This window comes from Setaria italica, chromosome VI, assembly GCF_000263155.2.
Source record: "Setaria italica strain Yugu1 chromosome VI, Setaria_italica_v2.0, whole genome shotgun sequence".
NCBI lineage: Eukaryota > Viridiplantae > Streptophyta > Magnoliopsida > Poales > Poaceae > Setaria > Setaria italica.
In genome coordinates, this window is record NC_028455.1 from 17,613,669 (window position 1) to 17,634,161 (window position 20,493).

Here is a 20,493-nt window from a genome sequence, read left to right on the forward strand (position 1 = left end):
CTCGTACAATGTTAAAGTAGTCGTCTCGTAGTCCTAAAATCTAGCCTATAAGGCGGTTGTTTCGCAAAACAACGATCTCTTTCTCTCTCATCACCCTCTCTCCTCCACATCAGTAAAAATCCTATGTGGCATTGCATGAGATGACTTATGAGACTGCTAAGGTGTAGAATGTACTTGCCCTCAGCTCCAGTCCTAGTGAACGCTGAGGGAACCCCCAAATATAGGTGTATGTGCCGATTGTCAGGTGTCAACTATGCCTGTTCCTCCATTTGTCCTCCAACAAAACAGAATCTCAGAGCAGTTAACAAGATGTGCGTCCCTACAATACCTAAGGCCACACTAGATTCTCACTCAAATATAGGATGCTATTTTGGTGAGAGGAGGCGAACCAAACGGGCGAGGCACTCAACGCACGGCGTCGTGCTCATCACGAGTACCGCGGCGGAAACAAAGGGAGTTCTCGGCGGCCGGCCGCCAGACGGACTCCGACGAGCACTTTCCGATGGAGAAAACAGGCGGTAAAGAGAAACATAACCGGCAACTCGATCCAGTCGAAATGAATTCTATTGATTTCACTTGCATTCCATTCCAGAACAAGGTGTTTTTCCTTCGCATTTACCTGATCACGAACGAATCAAAATTGATTCGCAGGCGGGGACGAGGAAGAGGTTAACGACCATCCGATCGAAGAGGTCCGGAACACGGTGCCGATCACCGACGACCCGTCGGAGCCGTGCCTGACGTTCCGGACATGGGTCCTGGGGATGTCCTCCTGCGTGATGCTCGCCTTCGTCAACGAGTTCTTCAAGTACCGCTTCTCCCAGCTGAGCATCGGCACGGTGCTGGTGCAGATCGCTTCGCTGCCCATCGGCCGCCTCATGGCGTCCACGCTGCCGGAGCAGCCGATCCGCGTGCCACTCACCGGCGGCAGGTGGTACTTCTCCCTCAACCCGGGGCCCTTCAGCCTCAAGGAGCACTGCCTCATCACCATCTTCGCCGGCGCCGGGTCTTCTACCGTCTACGCCCTCAACATCATCGCCATCGTCAAGGTCTTCTATAAGCGCCAGATCAACCCCTACGCTGCCATGCTGCTGGCGCAGACCACCCAGGTAATTAAATTAAGGCTGTGCTATATGACATGGATTGGACCATGGATTTCTTGGCTCAAGGGAAATTTCATTACAATAAAATCCATGCCTCTAAAATACGCTCTCAACTATGGCTTTTTGTAGCTGCTTGGATACGAATGGGCTGGCCTGTTCAGGAAGTTCTTGGTTGATTCAGCTTACATGTGGTGGCCTATCAATCTTGTCCAGGTCACCCTCTTCAGGTCTTTGCCTTTGTGACTTCACATTTCGAAATGTCATTGCCAAATGTTGTGTTTTCCTCTTATGTTCTTGATCGATTAAATTAATTGTATCTCTCGACAGAGCAATGCACGAGGAGGAGAAGCGCCCCAGGGGAGGGCTGACGCGTCTGCAATTCTTCATCATCGTCATGATCTGCAGCTTCGCCTACTACCTCATTCCCAGCTACCTGTTCCCGACGATCAGCACCGTCTCGGTGCTCTGCCTGGTGTACAAGGACTCGGTGACGGCGCAGCAGATCGGATCCGGCCTCAAGGGCCTCGGCGTCGGCTCCTTCGGCCTCGACTGGAACACCGTGGCCGGGTTCCTTGGCAACCCGCTGGCATCGCCGGCGTTCACCATCGTCAACGTCATGGCCGGGTTCGCGATCAGCACCTACATCGCCGTTCCCCTGCTCTACTGGACCAATACCTACAACGCCATGCGCTTCCCGCTCGTCTCGCCGCACGTCTACGACGACGCCGGCGGTCCCTACGACACCAATCGCGTCCTCGACCCCAAGACCTTCGCGCTCAACCTCAAGGAGTACAACGCCTACAGCCGCATCAACGTCAGCGTCCTCTTCGCCATCAACTACGGCATCAGCTTCGCCAGCCTCATGTCCACGCTCTCGCATGTCGCGCTCTATCACGGCAAGTGAGTCGATCACTCGTTTCTTCAGTACGTTGTCACTGCCATCGCGCTACTCGATCGGCTACTGCTAGCTCCTGCTTCTCATGCTCCTGGAGACGTGACTGGGTCCAGGGAGATTCGGGATCTGTGCCGGAAGGCGACGGCGGGGAAGGCGGAGGGCGGTAAGGAGCAAGACGTGCACACGAGGATCATGAAGAGGAACTACAAGCCCGTGCCGCAGTGGTGGTTCCACCTCATGCTGGTCATCGTGCTGGCGCTGTCCCTCTTCACCTGCGAGGGGTTCGGCCGGCAGCTGCAGCTGCCCTACTGGGGCCTCCTCCTCACCTGCGCCATCGCCTTCTCCTTCACCCTCCCCATCGGTGTCATCTCCGCGACAACCAACATGGTGAGAACGAGAACACGTACGCTGATAAAATTTGATCCGCCGTCGGTTTGCAATTGCAGATTTGCAATTTCCCGTGCGTTCATCCATTTGCCCTGCCTGTACGTGTCCAGCAACCGGGGTTGAACGTCATCACGGAGCTCATCATCGGGTACCTGTACCCCGGGAAGCCACTGGCCAACGTGGTGTTCAAGACGTACGGATTCATCAGCATGGGCCAGGCGCTGTCGTTCGTGTCCGACTTCAAGCTGGGCCACTACATGAAGATCCCCCCTCGGTCCATGTTCTTCGCGCAGCTCGCCGGCACGCTGACGGCGTCGACGATGCACTTCGCGACGGCGTGGTGGCTGCTGACGACGGTGAAGGACATCTGCGACGTGGAGAACCTCCCCGCGGGAAGCCCCTGGACGTGCCCCGGCGACGACGTCTTCTACAACGCCTCCATCATCTGGGGGGTCGTCGGCCCGCTTCGGATGTTCGGCCGCTTGGGAAACTACTGGCAGATGAACTACTTCTTCCTCGTCGGCCTGCTGGCGCCAGTGCTGGCGTGGCTGCTCCAGCGCGCGTACCCGCGCAGCCACGTGCTCCGCGGCGTCAACCTGCCGCTCATCTTCGCGGGGGCCAGCGGGCTGCTGCCCGCGCGCTCCGTCAACTTCCTCATGTGGGGGCTCGTCGGCTTCCTGTTCAACCACGTCGTGTACCGGCAGCACAAGGCCTGGTGGATGCGATACAACTACGTGCTCGCCGCGGGCCTCGACGCCGGCGTCGCCTTCATGGGCGTGCTCACGTTCGTGGCGCTGGGGTACTTCGACGTCTACGGCCCGAGGTGGTGGGGCGGCGTCGCCGACGACCGCTGCGACCTGGCGACGTGCCCCACGGCGCCAGAGGTCGTGGCCAAGGGGTGCCCGGTAGTCTAGGAAATCCGTTCCACCAGAAACATGTGAATACAAACTAAGATGATGAAACTGTGTAAGTTTAGTTCATGCGACGCGTCGTGACTGTACAGTATGAAAGCAAAGGCCGCCTTTGCTTAACCCTGCCCGTTCCCAACCGATACGCTCTCGTGCAGGCAGCAGGCGCGGTGCAGGCTGCCAGTGGCGGATCCAGAAACGAGCTCCGCCCCGGACTAACTAATATAAGGCTTAAAATCTTACTAGCCATACACTATTAAATATAACATATTTTTCAAAGAGCACAATTCAACCAATAGACTCAAACAATACATAGAACATTGAAGGTAGAAAAGTACCAAATTAAGAGTCTTCCATGATAAAAAAAGAACCATACATGTCTTCATGAATTAACACAACTTCCACTTGTTCCGACGTCCTCAATTCTACATAAAAATTTTCAACATCTCAACTCTATATAAAGCAAGACAACATTATGTATTGAAATAGACTAATACAAGTAAACAACACGCACCTTGAGCCCTCGTTTGGCAAATTCATCTTACGGTTTCTTAAGCCTTGAAAGCGCTTTAGAATTTTTTCATCTTCAATCAACACAAACAAATCTCGTTCAATATAGCACATCATGCTACTATTCAACCAATCATCATTCATTTTATTTCTTCATTCAGTCTTGATAATATTCATAGCAGAGAAGGTTCTTTCAACTGTTGCTGTTGCCACCGGCAAAATCAATGCAAGTTCAATGAGACGATACACCAAAGGAAAAGTTGTATCTCTTCCGGTCTGAACCATCTTCTTAGCAAGGTTACCAAGATCAATACAAGTGTCAAAATTATCATCATTTCTGACTTCATCAATGAATATACGAAGGTCACCCGCAAGCTTTATGCAGTCATAATCACAGAAGTCATCTTTATAAATCTTAGCAAGCTCAACTAACTTCTGCACTTCAAAGTTGGCAAAAGAATCCCTTGGATCAAGACAAGCAATGCATCTCAAGAGTTGAGTTGATCTTTCTGGAAATCGATTGTTTAACTCACAATAAACTTGATCAATCACAACATTGAAAACTCCATGATGAAAATGATGGTAGTAACTCACTAATTTAGCACCACGACATCTCGAACGACCTCTAACTGGTATCATATCTTCCATATTAGGAATTTCTATGTTGTTGAGGAAGCAAAACTCTTTTACCTCTTCAAAAAGAGCATCCCAACCATTTTCCCTCATTTCATTCATATTTCTCATCACAGAGCCAATTAATCCTATTGCACGAACAATGTTTTGATTTTTCTTTTGCAAACATTGTGGCAAGTCTTGAGTCATCCCCAATACTCTAATCATAAGATGTAATATGAACACAAATTCAAATGACTCCATTCTTTGAATCAATCCAGAGGCTGTAGTTTTTTTTTCCCCATCAGTTCCATCTTCACTAATATTCTCTAACACCTCCAGTACAGAGGACCACATGATCATAAGACGTGCCAATGTTTTGTGATGTGTACCCCACCGTGTATCACCAGGCCTAGCAAGACTAGTTTCCTGGTTTTTCCCTCTCCCAGAAAAAATAACACTACTATCTAACTGCTCAACAAGCTTATCATGATAACTTTGAAGGAGTTGATCTTTCCTCTTGCAAGAAGCACTAACAACATTGACGATTTGTAACAGCTGCCAATTTAGTCATCTAAGTGACTTTGAAGAATTAAAAGCAAATTGAGAAGAAAAGGAAAAGAAATTAGCCGAAAAATCAAATTCGGGTCAAATTTGGCCGAAATTTGAATTTTGAATTTGAAATTCAGAAAAATTCGGCAAAAATATGGAATACAAGTGTGAGAGTGAATTAGAACTTAGGGATCAAGAATTTGGAACAAAAATGGTGCTAAATATCTCAGAGAAATCAAAGGAAGAAAAAGGAAAATTGAACTACTGTTCATCTTCTGAAAATAGAAACTCCGAAAAACAGCAGCAGAGTCTGTTTTCAAAATTGAATTCTGAAGAATTTTTCAAATAAGTGCACCAGGACAACTATACCATATTGAAGTATGAACTTTGGACTACAAGATTTGGGTGTTGTTGGCCAGGAACATGGAAGGGAACAATTTCGAAATGTAGCTCAAAGTCAGCACATTGTCACAGCTTGACTATCACTGAAAACGCCTAAGTCTGAAAACAGCAGCATCTGATCAACTTTGGATTTAGATTCAGAGAGATGGGGATCAAAAGGAGTAGGTGTTCTTGGGAAAAATGGAAACTTTGGAGGTTGTAGAACATCATTGGGAAGAAGTTGGACTACAGGAAGGGGATTTGAACTACTGAAATGAATCACTAAGTCGGGCAAATGATCACCTGTGAATCAACTGACGAAACTGAATGGAAGGGTGAAAAGGGGTTCAGACATTTGCCCGAGAAAAATTTAAAATTTGAAGACTTTTTGATGTTTATCTCGGACAAAGGTTTATAGACAAATTGGAAAGCTCGAGATTATCTACAACATTGATTAAGTCACCTGTGCACCGTTGGATTGGAAATCTACCATGGGGAAGCTCTGAATTTTGGGCGTCAGAAATCAGCGAAGGGAAGAGCAGCAGAGCCGATCTCGACGTGTCGCCGCCGCCGCTCTCGGTCGCTCGCCAGCGCGACGACTAGGCCACCTCCTCACCACGCAAGCCTACGAATAGGCCACGGTGTCGCCCATGCGCGCGGTGAACGCTTGAATAACTATCGCTCCCGCGTCGCCATTTTCACCGCTGACTTTTTACCGCCGCCGCTCCTCTATCAAGCACCGCCGCCGAGCAAAATTCCACCGCCACGCCTCACCTCCCGTCGATTCCTCTCGCCCACTCCTCCACAGACACCCCAGCTACACCCCAGCCAAGTTGTTGTCCAACATCCATGCCGGAGTAACCGTGCTCGCCGTTGTTTCTGTCCGCCGTCGCCACGCCGCCCGCTCACGGTGAGCCCTACCTTGCGCTGTTCTCCGTCCTTCTTAAGTAGTCGTAGGCGAGTCCTTAAGGTCCTAGGATGGTGTAAGAGTAGTTGTTCGAGTAGTTTGAGCCGTTGTCGTGCGTAGTCGCGACCGGGCGTAGGCGCCACCGCCCGTCGCCGTGGAGGGAATGGCTCCAGCCATCTCCCAAGGAGCTGTTGCCGCGCACGGGTGCGTGAAGGTGTAGAGGTGCCATCCTGACCTAGCATCGCCGCCGGTGGGGCGCCGGCCGGCGAGTCGCGCCGCCCCCTGTCGCGCGTGTTTTGGCGGGAGGAGGAAGAAGCTCCTGGTCGCTCGGGCCCGCGCGGCAGTGAGAAGGGAGAGGGGGAGAAGGAGGCCGGGCGCGCGGCCGTTTGTTGGGCCGCGGCCTGGAGGCCCAGTGACGCGAGCGCGGTCGACCGAAAAAGAAAAAGGCCGGAGGCCCAGTGAAAAGCAGGCCGAGCTCGCGGAAGAAGAGGAAAAGGGAGAAGGCCGTTGGGCCGGTGTCGGGCCGGAGAAGGGAAAAGAAAGAGAGAATCGGCCCACGGGGCCCGTTAAGAGGAGAATAAGGCCGGCGGGTAGAAAGGAATAGGGGTAGGTGGGGTCCGCGCCGTGGGGCCCAGTGCGCAAGAGAGGGGGTAGAGTTAGGCTGAGTAAGAAAAGTTTTTCCGGGTGTTTTTCAGAAAAATTAGAATTCCTTTAGGAAAGTAATTAGTTTAAATATGTTTTACACCATTTAAATCACAGAAATTTCTAGGAGTGTCCAAAATTAGTGAAACCAATTTTGTTAGGCTTGTTTTATTTTCCTTTATGCATTAAAATTTTTACACCCTAGAAAAATAATAAAAATTTGGGTATTTATTTAATGCCTTCCTTTTAAGGTAATTAAATAAATACTTAATATTTATAAAATGTATAAAATATGAAATAACACTTTCTTAATCACAAATTATTATTAACTCATAGGAAATTAGATTTTCAAGTTAGAAAATAATTATAAATTTTTCTAAAGATAAAAGAAAAAGCTATAAGGAGGGTTAAGTAAGAAAATAAAATTATGCGTTAATCTTTTTGGGTTTATGTGTGTTGGCTTGCAACTTTATCATGATAGGTTGTATGGTCCTTGTTGGCTTGCAACTTTATCATGAAGGAAAGTTGTATAGTCTTTTATTCAAAATTTTGCATTTCTAACCCCTGCATGTATTATGCTATAGATCCCGAAACACCAGAAGGAGAATATTTGGAATTTTCAGAAGGACCTTCAGAGTTCGAAGAAGTTTTTGAGTTAGTCCCCTGTGAAGCCAACCCGTCAGAGAATACTAACTTTTTAAGCGAACAAGGCAAGCCCCGGTGCATTTATACCTATCTATTTTGGAGTCATTATTTCATGTGTCTAATTATCGGTTATTTGCTTTATGTATGCACTAAGTCTAGGAGTTGCTTGAAACCTATTCTTGTGTATGATCATGCCTTGCTTTAAGGACAACTTTGCCACTTGTTCAAACCTTAGAAGATAACCCAAGTCTAGAAATACTTAGTTGCTTAAATGCTTGGTTTACCAACCTTAAGGAAAACTTTTGAGTCATACATGTTGCTTATGGAAGATAACTTGAAAAGTTGAAAGCAGACAGAAGCTAGAGATGTAGTTCCGTCTGCTAGATTAATTTGGTTAAGGCCCGATTCGTTGTCTTAACCTTTGATCAAGTGATAAGCATCTGATCACTTACTAGGTATGGGACCAGTAAAGCCCAGTAGGTTAGTAAACTCTGTGATTGGGAATACTTCGTACCCGCGCTTGACGTGCTGGAGATTGGCAGGGGTGTAGCCTGAAACTCACATGGTGATCGGGCCAGACGTGGGGTCCCATGTGGGGGTGCATCCCTGGGTCCGGGTAGTCGTATTCCTAATCATCGATTTTGCTAATCGAGAGGTTGTTAGATACGACCTGGACAGTCGTATAAAGTTGGTGATCAGGGTACTCTCCTGCAGGATGTAACTAGATCCGGATCACCGCAATTCTCGGTTATGAATGCACTTGATCACTATTGAGCATCGTAGTATCAATTCATGCAATATGTATACCTTTGGTTGATATTTGATGTATGACTTAACATCTATGGTTGCTTTTACTTTCTGTTATCATTTAGAATAGTTAGGTAATGACTTAACCCAAATAAAAGATAAAACTAAGGCATCACTTGTAGTAAGCTTTTCAGCAAAAAGTTGCATCAGCCAAGTACACCAAAAGCTATCATATACATCCCAGAAAACTATTATATTGGTTAGTCGGGTAAGACTTGCTGAGTACCCCGTACTCAGGGTTTTCCCCTTGTGGCTATTTTTCAGAAACTCCGCAGGAGTCTACAGAGGAGGAGACCCCGAAGCCCTAGGGTATTGTCCTGAGTCTCACAATACCCCTAGAAAAGAAGTTTTACCTGCGCATCTTCTACTAAATTGTTTAAATCTTAGAACTATGTCTAACACTGCACTGTTAAGTTTGTTTCAATCTATGTTCTGTAATAACTCGTACATTTTCTATGTATGTGAAAATGTAATGTTTGTTGATGTTATCCCATCACGGATACTATCCTGATGTATGGCTATGAGACACTTCGTGGATTTTCGAGGAGTCCTAGGGACACTCGACGGACTACCGAACTTATGCTGTTTTAGGTGCGTTTCGGATAATTGTTGTTCCGACAGCGATTAGGCGCACTTAAACTAGCTTAAGTTGGGCGGTTCCGCCACACGATTGAAGTGACATAATTGAAGAAATCAAAAGTTGAGCCACAACACTTGACTACAGAAACTACCACAAGCTGCAATTGATGAGCAAAACAATGGATGTAAAAGGCATATGGGTTTTCGTTCAATACCAGTCTTTGTAACCCATGAAATTGTTCTCTCATATTTGAAGCTCCATCATATCCTTGCCCTCTAATCTTGGAAATAGATAGACCATATCTTCTAAGCATAGTATCCAATGCTTCTTTTAGTGAAGTTGATATGGTGTCAAAAACATGTTCAATGCCAAGAAACCTCTCAATCACACTTCCTTTATCATTGACAAACCTACAAGAGAAAAGAGAAAATAGTGTTACTTGAAAGCAACAAAACAAAACCAATAAAATAACCAAATAAAGAGAAGGTATATACCTCACAACCACAGCCATTTGTTCCTTAATAGATGCATCACGAGCCTCGTCAACAAGAACCGCAAAACAGTGATCTCCTATTTCACTTTTAATTAACTCACTTGTCCCCTCTGCACAAGCCCTAGCCAAATCTTTCTAAATCATTGGACTACTCATTTGATTATTCCCTGGAGCATTTTCACCGATCACAAGTGCAGCCTTAGGATCCTTCTTTCTGTACCATTCAAGCATCTCCACAAAGTTCTCTTTATTTCTTGATGTTTTAGACTCATCATGTCCACGAAAGGCTAGAGCTTGCAAAAGGAGAAATCTAGCAATGCCTAACATGATACTTAAATGAGCTTTATATGCCTCCTCTTCTGCTGCACTTGTAACAGTCCACACATGTTCAACACTTTGCCTCTGATTTTTGAAATCAAGTGCACGCTTTCTTGCATTATTATGAAAGCCATCAATTGATTGAGCATGCTCCTAACAATTTTTTGCATTCTTCCAATTTCTAAACCCAACTTTGGTAAATGTATCATTAGTATGAAACCCAGCTTGTTATGGCTTAAAGAGATAGCAAGAAAAGCAATAAGCTGCATCCTTGGCTACACTGTACTCTAACCAATCAAATTGATCAAACCATGATCCAACAAATCCTCTTGATTGTCCTTTACCATCTTTTTTTATTTTTGGAAACTTATGACCAGTTGGCCTATATGGACCTATTTGTAGATATGCTCTCCTTGCCTCATCCCTAATATCATGATGAAAATCATCAAATGGCTTTCTTTGTCCTGGATCACCAACTATATCTCTCATATCAAGTTCAATCCGTGGTCTTTTTTGCTCAACCCGGCTCTCTATAGTTTCGGCACTACCACCACTCTTTGACGCATCTTTTTTAGCATAGTATTTCTCCATTCTAGCTTCTAAGGTATGAAATGTTGCAATTGCAAAGTCCTGCTCAAATCGGTCAATGAAATGAAATATTCATGATTTTGCTAGTAGGCAGTAGCAATCAACAATCATAGATTCATAGAGCAAATTTCAAAAAAAAAAGAAACCTCAAGTCCTCAACACTTCAGGCCTTCAGCTTCAGGCAGCCTGCCTTCAAGGGCAGCCGGGCAGGGGCTGAGGCTGGCCAGGCGCCAGGCCACCAGGGGACTGGGCCGCTGGGAGCCGGGCGGCCGCCGGCCGGCGGGGGCAGCCGGGCAGGAGCAGATTTGGGCGGGGGCGCGGCCGCACGGGTGAATGCGGTGCGGCGCAGGGGCGGATTTGGGCAGCTGGGCAGGGACGGACTTGGGCAGGGGCGGATTTGGGCGGAGCCGCGGAGGACTGGAGGAGCGTCGGGCCACTGGTCGGCGGTCCCCCTGGCGCGCGGCTGCGCGGGGAGCCGGGGACGGCGGCCGGCGGGGCGCCGGGGCCATCGGCCGCAGGTGGCGGCGCACGCAGCCGGAGCCCAGGACCAGCCGGCCGGCGCAGGTGGCGGCGCGGCGTGGCGGGCGGATTTGCGGTGCGGGCCTGGGCAGGTGCGGGAGTTGGGGGACTCGGGAGGGAGGCAGTCAGGCGGACAGGAGGCAGGGCGACGGGTGAATGCGGTGCGGCGCAACGAGGCTAGGGCGACGCCGCGAGGCCCGCGACGACTTGCTGGCCTACTGGGCTTTCTCCTTCTCGGGGTGGGCTAATAGGCTGATAGGCCTTTTTATGCCATTTTTATGAAGCAATTTTTCACTGTTCATGGGCCTCGCCCCGGGCTGCAGCCCAGGCAGCCCGAGGCCCAAATCCGGTCCTGCAGGCAGCAGACCACAGGCTACTTGAGCTTGCAAAACTACGATAACACGTCCACCAAAGTCGGGATGAAACCACTGGTTTTGTCACTATGACATCGAAAATGCTTTGGTTTTGGGCGAGACCAAACAGCAAACAAGCTATTAACTCTAACTGCAAAGGTTTTCACAGTTGCAGATTCAACAAAGTACAAATCAAAAGACAGGCCTTTCCCCCTCTAAATGTAGCCAACTTTTCCAAATTACAAACCAACACATTCCGACCAATCAAGTTCTGCGAACCAAACAAGATATTCGGGTAAAAAATAAACTGCCTTGTAGAATCATAGAGATTGAAAGATGTACGACAAAAATCAGTTTCTCCACTCCTAAAAAAACCAAAGAGGAGAAAAAACTTCGTACGTCGTCTGTCATCCGCTCCGTTCACCCGTCCGTTGGCTCCCGCGTCCTCCGTGCAACCCGGTCCGCCCTCCGATGGAACGCCCTCCGAAGCCCAACGCGTGCGCCATCCGCTACTCCTACTCCATCCCCACGCTTCACGCTCGGCCATCCGATGTTCCCCTCACTCGCCTACTCCTCCTCCCTCGCCCGGCATCGCCGCCGCCGCCCGCAATCCGCATCACCTCGGCTCGCTCGGCCTGCAACGCCGCCCGCAATCCGCCTGACCTCTGCTCGCTCGACCTGCAACACCGCCGCCACCCGCATTCCGCCTGACCTCGGCTCCCTCCGCCTGCTTCGTCGCCGCCGCCGCCACTGCGTAGCCGGCCTTGCCCGCCCTCCTCCTCTCCTCCGTCGTCCTACGTAGCCGGCGCCGCCCACCCGCCCTCCTCCTCGGCACGACCTCCCTGCACAGCCGGTGCCGCCAGCCCGCCCTCCTCCTCCCCTCGCCGGGGACACGCCACCAACAAGCCAGGTTCTACGTATTTGAGTTCTATGTACTTGCAAGAAATGCTTCAATTCAATCTCAGAATCTGAATGCTTTAGAGAAATTATCTAGATTGCATCTTGATTGCAGTACAAGCTAGAGAAGTCCCTTGCCCCTCGCCCGGGCTCGTCGCTCCCGCCATTGCGTGTGGCGAAGCTGGTGGTGCTGGTGCGGCACGGGCGGTGGCAGAGCACGTGGAATGCGGAGGGCCGCATCTAGGGGAGCTTTGACATATCCGTGCTCATGGCCAAGGGCGAGTATCAGGCCGAGACCTCCCGCCAGATGCTCCTCTCTGACTCCTTTGAGGCCTGCTTCACCAGCCCGCTCGCGCGCTCCCGCCGCACCGCCGAGATCATCTGGGAAGGGCGTGACGACGACCTCATCTCGGACTCCGACCTCCGCGAGATCGATCTGATTTTTGCATACCGATACTGTGTAATCTGTTCAATGCTGGCAGGGTGTTTGTGGGAATGCTTGCCCAAATTCAGTTCTACTAACCTGTTGGTTCCTAATCAGTTGCTTGTGGAAATGCCTAAATGTGATGAGCAGCTGGTGATTCTGATTTCCAAGGATTGCTGAAGAATGAAGGGAAGGAGAGATACAGGGTACTGTACAAGGAGTGGCAGAAGAGTGCGTCCAACTTCAGCATTGACGGGTATTACCCAGTGCTGTGAGCTATGGGACCGTGCACAGAGCTGCTGGGAGAGGATTCTACAAGGGCAAGTCAGTACTTGTTGTCATATGTAGTAGATGGCACCGATTTTTAGATGGATTTGTACTGCTATTTGGGTTCGGGGCAAGATAATCACTTCTTCCTCCATTTCTGTACTCTAGTTCTCGACAAATCGATGTTCGTTTTGCAGGGTCCCGTCCAAGCTCAGGACTTGAGGGATTCACTGGCTGAAGCAAAGTCGGACATTGTTGTCAAGGTTAGTTCTTCTCTTTTATGGAACATATATCAGCCCTGGTGCATGGAGCTATCTGTTTATATGAATACCAAATTGACTGAAAGATGTACAACTGGGTCGAATGACCTTGGTTCCATGAGGCATCAAACAAGTTTATCAAAAGTATGTATCCATCAGTGGTGGGTTCATTATCTCATTGTGCACATGAAGAGTGCATTATTTTGCCTTCGGCGGCAGGTTTCTTAATTTTCGTAATTGAACTGACCTTATTTCATTGCTTATAATAAAATTGATTCATGGACAACGTGGAGTAGGATGACCCTTGCCATTGGCTGCACAAGGATGATTCATACCAGCCAGCCCAAATTTGTACAAGCTTCAATTCCATTTAATTAGACTAAATTAATACTTTATGCAATATCATAATATTAGGGGCTTTGCTAGAGAACTCATTTGTTTGCTCAATTATTCTAGAAAGAAGCCACTGGTTTCTATTGGAATAATGGCAAGTCATGACTTATTTAAGAATGGTGGGATATCAGGTTGCATCTATTACTGAAAGTTAGCTGTTTTTACTGAATGAGGGGTAATTGTTGACTTTGTATTGAGCTGGGAAGAACAATTGTACTTGTATGCATGCGCGGAGCTAATGTTTTCCTATATGCAGCTTGATCAGGAGCACTACATACAGACATATATTTCTTGTGGTTTCAAATATCAAAGGTATAATATGAATTTTGGAATATAGCTTCGCTGACTGCTTGCAGTTGAATTCTGTGCAAAGTTGCAACTTGTGATAGATATGTAGCTTAGCTCTCAAATGGAAATTTAGGTGCCTTGCCTTTGTTTACATTTCTGCTCATTGGGTCCTAGATTGGGCAATTCATTGCTTACAACTGAACTTATTTGAGTTGACGTGCATAGGATAATTCATATAGATATTACCAATCTGCTGAGCATAATTTGACCATGTGCAAAGCTAGGGAGTGCTCATCTCTACTTCTCTCTCTATCTGAGTGTGGCTTAATATGGGCTTTAGTTGATAAAATCGTGATTTAGGAAACTGTCATTTTTCTGTCTGAAGAAAGTATCTGTTATCTTAAAAAAATTTATGTTCATTCTTGGCTTCAGACATTTGGTTTACATTCGATCTAATTCGCTTATTTGACCCAACATGCTTGTCTGATAAAAAAAAGCAGCAACCTGTTCATTGTAATGTTTCTGAAATGGCAAATTCTTTTTAGGTTGATTTCACCATGGACATAGATTTAATTTTTTTTTACTTTGATGCTCTTGAAGCTTAGTGTTTGAATGTTTTACTCTACACCTTCTGACATGTAAACCCTTTAGGTATTCAATTTGAGACCAACTGTGAAGCTGGTATTTTCTCCATGCTGTGTGGTTGCAATTAGAGGCTCAGAGAAGTTGTACAGGTCAGTATTACTTATCAATGGTACTATAGTAGATATTTGAGCAGTTCAAAATCCAAAATAGTATCTCATGTTAAATCTCCTAGCTGATTGTGGTGTGGATGCCTTATTTTCTCATAATGCAGGATGTAGCTGTGATGTTAAGAACATTTCTGTTGCTTTTTCTATTTTATTTTTTTTTGCTGAGAGCCATAACCTATAGACAAGTGAGTCTTGCTATATTTGTCAGCTATAAATGTCACTTAAACCTCTATTGGTCCTGATGATTTCTCCCAAAGGAGGAGGTTGTCAGTTTTTTGAATAATGTTTTGACTTGTGTCTGTCACAGTAAAGATATACCACCTTCTCTCCAGTCAAGCAATGGTACTTTAACAGTGGTTTTCAATAACGGATGATATGATTTGTCTCATGAACAATCAATTGTTTCATGACGTCATTGACATAGGCATGTTAGAACATTATGTTGATAAATACAATGATTTTTATTGAGATTTTGATCAATTCTTTTTGTTCTCATTGGCTGAGTTGAAGACATGCCTGAGATTTGGTGCGACTACTTAAGATCTAATCATGAGGGGTTTTGCTTGATTTTTTGGATGGTTTTGAGATCCTTCAAGCTTCCTTCTGTACAAATTATATGTGCATTAGGCATAGTACGTTCCATATATGCATAATGAAGAAATTATATTTGTAGCATCATCTCAATTGTGGGTTTTAGTGTTCATTGTTCATTCTTGGTTGATAATGCATTAAAATTGATGCTCCTAATAGCTTAGAACATTATGTTGCTTCAAGATCAGCTTAGAACGTTAGAATGACATTTATCTATGATTTGTTTTGCCCGTAGCAACGCACAGGCACGATCCCAGTTACTTATAATAAATGGAGTTCGCGAGGAAAATGGCATATTCAAGTATGGCTGATAGCACAAATGAGCGGTGTAATGACTAATTACACGAAATAAGAGGGTCCCCAAAAAAGTACACAAAAAAGAACAGTCTCAGGCAGTAAACGTGGACATGAACTAGCAACGACGACACAAGCATTTCAACCAGGACAAACTACGATAAGGTATGCACTTCGTAGTTCAAGCAGCCATGACAGGCAAAAACTGGAGATACTTTTGCTCAGTATGAACAAGAACCACTTGAGATACTTCAACTTCAAAATAGGTTCGATTAAGTGTGCGCCAACAGCACAGAAAAAGGAGATACAGGGATAAGTTCACTCCCTAACCAACATTAGCGAAACCATGCAAAGCTCCCTGTCTTCTACGCCTTCCTGGTTGCAATTTGGGTCTCAGCCTGCAGTGCATGAATATTCAATCACCAAGTTCAAACAGGACAATATTATGCTAAGATAAATAAGCCCTATGAAGAGGGCATACCTCTTTCTGGACAATATTATGCTAAGATAAATAAGCCCTATGAAGAGGACGTACCTCTTTCTTGACTGGCTCTTCCTTCTCAGACAGGATCAGTTCGATGTGGCACGGGGAGGACATGTAAGCTGCAAGAGGTAATCAAGACGGTGAGAACATTCAGAATGCTTTAAGCAAGTGAGATAAATATTTATATAATATTACAACTCACGGTTGATGCGCCCATGAGCGCGGTAAGTCCGGCGCCGCTGCTTCTGAGCTTGGTTCACCTGAACATGCGAGACATAGAGCGTATCGACATCCAAACCCTTAACCTACAGGCAGAGAAAGAATATATTCAGTGATCATAGCATGCAACAAGGCGCTCAAGGAGGTTACAGCAAGACAACATACTTCAGCGTTGCTCTCTGCATTCTTCAGAAGATCCAAAATGAATCTAGCAGACTTGACAGGCCACCGTCCCTGACCATTTGAGTGGCGAGACTTGGCTTGTGCCGTACGTCCAACACCACCACAGTACCTATGGAAGGGAATCGCTTGCTTGTGGGCAATCACATCCTCAAGATATCTTTTAGCCTTGGTCAGCTGCAGCTTCCTGATGGCAAAAGCTGTCTCGCGTGTGTTCTGAACAAAGTGAGTGCAAAAATACCAAAGATGTTACAATTCAGCAAAATATAATTACAACTGTACCAGTTAAAATCATAAAATTAACAACACGAGTGAAAAAGAAAAGACTGGTCACAACAATGTCAGTTGTTCCATTACTTTATCAGAAAAATAAAGGAAACAAATCGTTATACTTTAGTTTTCCATCAGTTACTGAACTAGCAATCATAGTCCACCCAAAAGTTAACCAAAGAATGTTATAAACATAATTTTCCTAAGGTTTGTAAGATCACTAGTAAAAAACAATGTATCATGTTTTTCTTTAGGTATAAAAACAAGACAATACCGTTACACATAACATATTACGATACGCAGGTGAAGAATGAACATGTAAATAACAAGTAGGTAGTACAAGAATAATCTCCTTGGCAACATTGTCTGAAATTATAATTTAAACAAATAGAAAAGGGCATCAAGGATTCGATCAACTCAACTAGTGGCCAATGGCCATGGTATGACCAATGGTTCACTCAAGAACAACATTTTTCCCCGCAAGATACTAGTTATAATAAGTTCATTCTAATTCAACTTAGGATATTCAGTTACAGACTTACAATTATAATAGACCAAATGATATAGATAATTAAAAGAATTTGAACTGCTTTTATTGATAAATGATCAGGACAGCTAGTGCTGTATAGAAATAATTCAAGTAGTCATGTGGCTTAAATAAAACGAAGTGTTAGCAAATAAAGATGTGACCTTTGATGCATTTGTATGTCTCAATGTATCAACATTGACTAAACCAATGGTAATGTTGGGCCCAACGTTTCACCCAAAAAAGTGAATAAGGTATCCCTAAAATAGGATAACGCATGTAGAGAAAACAAGCCTATTCTCAGGTTGTAAACTTCAACCATTGAAAAAACTAATGCTATCGCCCTTAAACGTAATGACACAAAAGGAGAGGGACACCCATAGTCTCATACAAAACCAAAGATTAATCTTTCCAGAATAATCTCTCACGCAGATCAATCATACTCTTAAATTATTATTATTATGTTATTATTTGCTAAATGAGAAATGAGAAGCATGTCCTTAAATTATGTTATTATTTGCTAAGCCAGTGGACATACCATGATCAATAGCTCATCCAAGAAAACTGAAAATGGCTTTCCCGAGGATTAAATGCCAACCATTACAGAAAACAATAGAGTACAGTTTTCACATTAGGTTTAGTTGTGACCAAGTAACATATCAATGTATTAATACTAAAAGCTGATCCTGAGCTAAGTAAACAAATGGTGAGCACGCAAGTAATGCTCTGTTCCAATAGCCTCAGCTAAAATATGGTCAAGACTCAAGAGATGGTTAAGATAGTTAAGAAAAGCTGGGCAGTCAAACACAAAAGCATTGAATTAAATAAATTTTGCACCTGATCGTCACAATTTACAACTAACATCTAAACCAAGTAGACATTTTGTAACTAGAAGAACAAAACACTGCTGAAGGACCATGCAATTGAAAGAAATGCATGTGTATTGAAATTGCATGAAGAACAGATTGTCAAGCATTATATGTCAAACAAACCCATTCAATTATAATTGTGAAGTCGAACTTTAACACACTTGTGGTCAACTTGTCATTAACTGAAAGTCAAACTATCTACAACTTCTGTCAACAGTTCACCTAATAAGATGAAGCCGTATCTAAAGGGTAGAGCTGTATGGTGCTTAAAGAGAGACAAAATACCCTACCAAGGTCATCTCAGATAAGATTATTCCCATTACAATGCCAAACTAGACATTCAACAGCCATATGCACCAAAACCCATCTCAGACATACCTAATTGCACGCATATACAGTAATACAGAATTATAAAACACGAATTAGAACACACTTGCACAGATGAATTCTTTATTCACGCGTGAACTGACCTTAAAGTGCACACGCAAGTCCCGGCCCATGGCCTTGGCGGCTGCAAAAACAAGACAGGCGTCGTCAGCTTCCGGATCAAGGTCCTTCGTACAAGGTGCAGCCACACGAATTAAGGAAAGAGAATAGGACGTGAAGACGATTACACTTGGTGGGGTTGGATGGCTCCCTCGAGTACTTCACCTGCCAGCAACCGGGGAAACAGGGATCAGAAGATCGCAGCAAAGAAGGGGGAAGAGCAGAAGCACAGATAGAGACAGACTGACCATGGCTGCAGCTGCCGAGCGTACCCGAGGAAGCGGCGGCGACGGCGGCGGCGGCGAGCGAGCGAACGAGGAATGGCCAAGAGAACGGGTTGGAGCCTTGAGGAACCCCTGCTGCGATGGCTACAGAGTAAAAACCCTACTGGGCTTCTAAAGGTGCGGCCGAACCATTGGACCGCTAATTTTACGGCCCAAGTATGAAGTCAGAGTTCGAAATTTTTTTATTTTTATATATTTTTTTACGATTTTGCAGAAATAAATAGTTGAATAAAAAATTTAAAAAGTAGACATATGCCGCCGAACCAAATGGCGGTATGGCTCTTTTCGCCATATGAAACAGCAGAAGGGTGCCGGCGCCACGTGCACCTACCTCGCCGGCTGAAACGGTGGAGGGGCCTTACCGCCGTTTCATGCAGCGATAAGGGCTCTTCTGCCATCTGAGTTGGTAGTAAGACCCCCCGCAGGGTTGGCGACGCTATAGCCGGTTGAAACGGTTATAAGCACCCTTTCAACTATTTTCCCTTCATTTTTTTTTGACTTTTATCAATTATTTTTCCTTCATAACTTCGTAATATGAGGCTATACCTCTATTTTTGAATATTGTTCCTTTAATTTTTTATGACATTTTTGAGAAAGGTAGAGTGATTGCACGAAATCATTGAACTCTTCCAGTCTACGGATAACCACACATCATACGTTATTCAATCGTACACATGATAGCCTGCACTGGCGTACAAAAGATAAAAGAAGTCCTACGCACTAAATGCGATGCGTACTCGCTTGAAATAAGGCTGGTCACCCCGGCCATGACCATGCCTCACTACCCGCTGCGCTGCTCTGGTCTGCTGCTGGTCGTACGTCAAGGATTCCCGTGGGGCAACGTCGCGAGGCAGATGTCCTGTTGCGGCCTCAGGTGGTGTCGCGAGCTCCTAGGTCACGCCCTGTGCAGGAGCCTCCGGGGCTTCACGCAACTGCGAGGCACCGATCACGTCAGGCTCAGGTCTGAAAAGATCGTCCACCCATGCATGGACGTTGGACCTCTGTCCCTCCTCCACGATGGAGTCCTCCGAAGCCCCTCCGCGGTCTACGAACCCTGTTATGCAACAAAGGCAATGGTATTGTTAGTTTCGTTGCGTATTTAAAATGGAATATAAAACATATATTCATCACGCACGGTAGTGACATAGCTCTATGCCTGGTGCGCAGAAGATGGCCCGCTCCACTATAAGCTCCGTACATCTATGGGCTGTGTTAATAAATTATTAGTTAGTAAGGTGAATTAGACAACATTTCATCAATGGTGTACGACTAAATAATGTTCACGTACCTGTCGGGGTCACGTACTGCGGAAGAGTGGATGGACCGACGGCATGCCAAAATGGTGGTGGTGGCGGTGTGGCCCAAGACGTCCCGGCCGCTAGCGCATGTGCCTATGGTGCAGTACATGGGCCCGGGTACGGCAGACGAACGGGTGGTTGACAAGACGTACCGGCCTGGTGGGTAGGAGCTGGAGAGGACGAATGGGGGTAGGTAGCCCGTGGTGGAAGCACGACATCCCCTCGATCGCCACGGCAGCTGACAGCCCTTAGGAACCTACTGTAGGCGTCCAAAGCCCTCCTGTACAGCGTCTCATGTTGCTCCATAGACAGCTACTGGAAGTGGTCAACGTCGTACCTGAGCTCAGTAACGTCGTACTTTTGGCAAGAGGATAGGGTTGAAGTTAGCCACACCACATGATGCAGTTTGAGTAACAAATAATGTAGAAGCTTACTGCGACGTTGAAGTTGACGTCCCTCGAGTGCGGGTACTTCTGCGTGACAAGCGCAGTCTCTGTCAGTGGCTGACTCG

The 20,493-nt window shown here is 46.1% G+C and overlaps 3 protein-coding genes across 6 annotated transcripts; 2 read left to right on the forward strand and 1 right to left on the reverse strand.

Moving 5' to 3' along the window:
* The first annotated feature begins 502 nt into the window (after nucleotides 1–502).
* LOC101774523 (oligopeptide transporter 1) lies at nucleotides 503–3,299 on the forward strand. The gene is made up of 6 exons (XM_004974539.1): nucleotides 503–518; nucleotides 652–1,109; nucleotides 1,233–1,330; nucleotides 1,431–2,003; nucleotides 2,112–2,385; nucleotides 2,496–3,299. The coding sequence occupies exons 1-6, from the start codon at nucleotides 503–505 to the stop codon at nucleotides 3,297–3,299; spliced, it is 2,223 nt and encodes a 740-aa protein (XP_004974596.1).
* Nucleotides 3,300–11,824: 8,525 nt separating this feature from the next.
* On the forward strand, nucleotides 11,825–15,437 carry LOC111257619 (ketol-acid reductoisomerase, chloroplastic-like). 3 transcript variants are annotated; one of them, XR_002678155.1, is made up of 6 exons: nucleotides 11,825–12,110; nucleotides 12,213–12,845; nucleotides 12,986–13,051; nucleotides 13,698–13,753; nucleotides 14,381–14,463; nucleotides 15,308–15,437. XR_002678155.1 is itself a non-coding variant. In XM_022827523.1 (5 exons), exons 2-5 carry the CDS (start codon nucleotides 12,705–12,707, stop codon nucleotides 14,391–14,393), a joined length of 276 nt encoding a protein of 91 aa, XP_022683258.1. In that variant the 5' UTR covers nucleotides 11,829–12,110; nucleotides 12,213–12,704; the 3' UTR covers nucleotides 14,394–14,961. The 3 variants fall into 3 exon arrangements, 1 of the variants encoding a protein (XP_022683258.1); XR_002678154.1 differs by lacking the exon at nucleotides 15,308–15,437 and adding an exon at nucleotides 14,586–14,961; XM_022827523.1 differs by lacking the exon at nucleotides 15,308–15,437 and having other exon boundaries at nucleotides 11,829–12,110; nucleotides 14,381–14,961.
* A 90-nt stretch (nucleotides 15,438–15,527) lies between these two features.
* Nucleotides 15,528–18,795, reverse strand: LOC101769655 (60S ribosomal protein L17). Of its 2 annotated transcripts, none has more exons than XM_012847093.2 (7): nucleotides 18,649–18,795; nucleotides 18,529–18,565; nucleotides 18,385–18,425; nucleotides 16,235–16,465; nucleotides 16,046–16,155; nucleotides 15,902–15,969; nucleotides 15,528–15,764 (listed from the first exon to the last, which is right to left on the reverse strand). In XM_012847093.2, the coding sequence occupies exons 1-6, from the start codon at nucleotides 18,649–18,651 to the stop codon at nucleotides 15,927–15,929; spliced, it is 465 nt and encodes a 154-aa protein (XP_012702547.1). In that variant the 5' UTR covers nucleotides 18,652–18,795; the 3' UTR covers nucleotides 15,528–15,764; nucleotides 15,902–15,926. The 2 variants fall into 2 exon arrangements, with proteins under 2 accessions (XP_012702547.1, XP_004973207.1); XM_004973150.4 differs by having other exon boundaries at nucleotides 15,573–15,764; nucleotides 16,053–16,155.
* Between the last annotated feature and the right edge of the window lie 1,698 nt (nucleotides 18,796–20,493).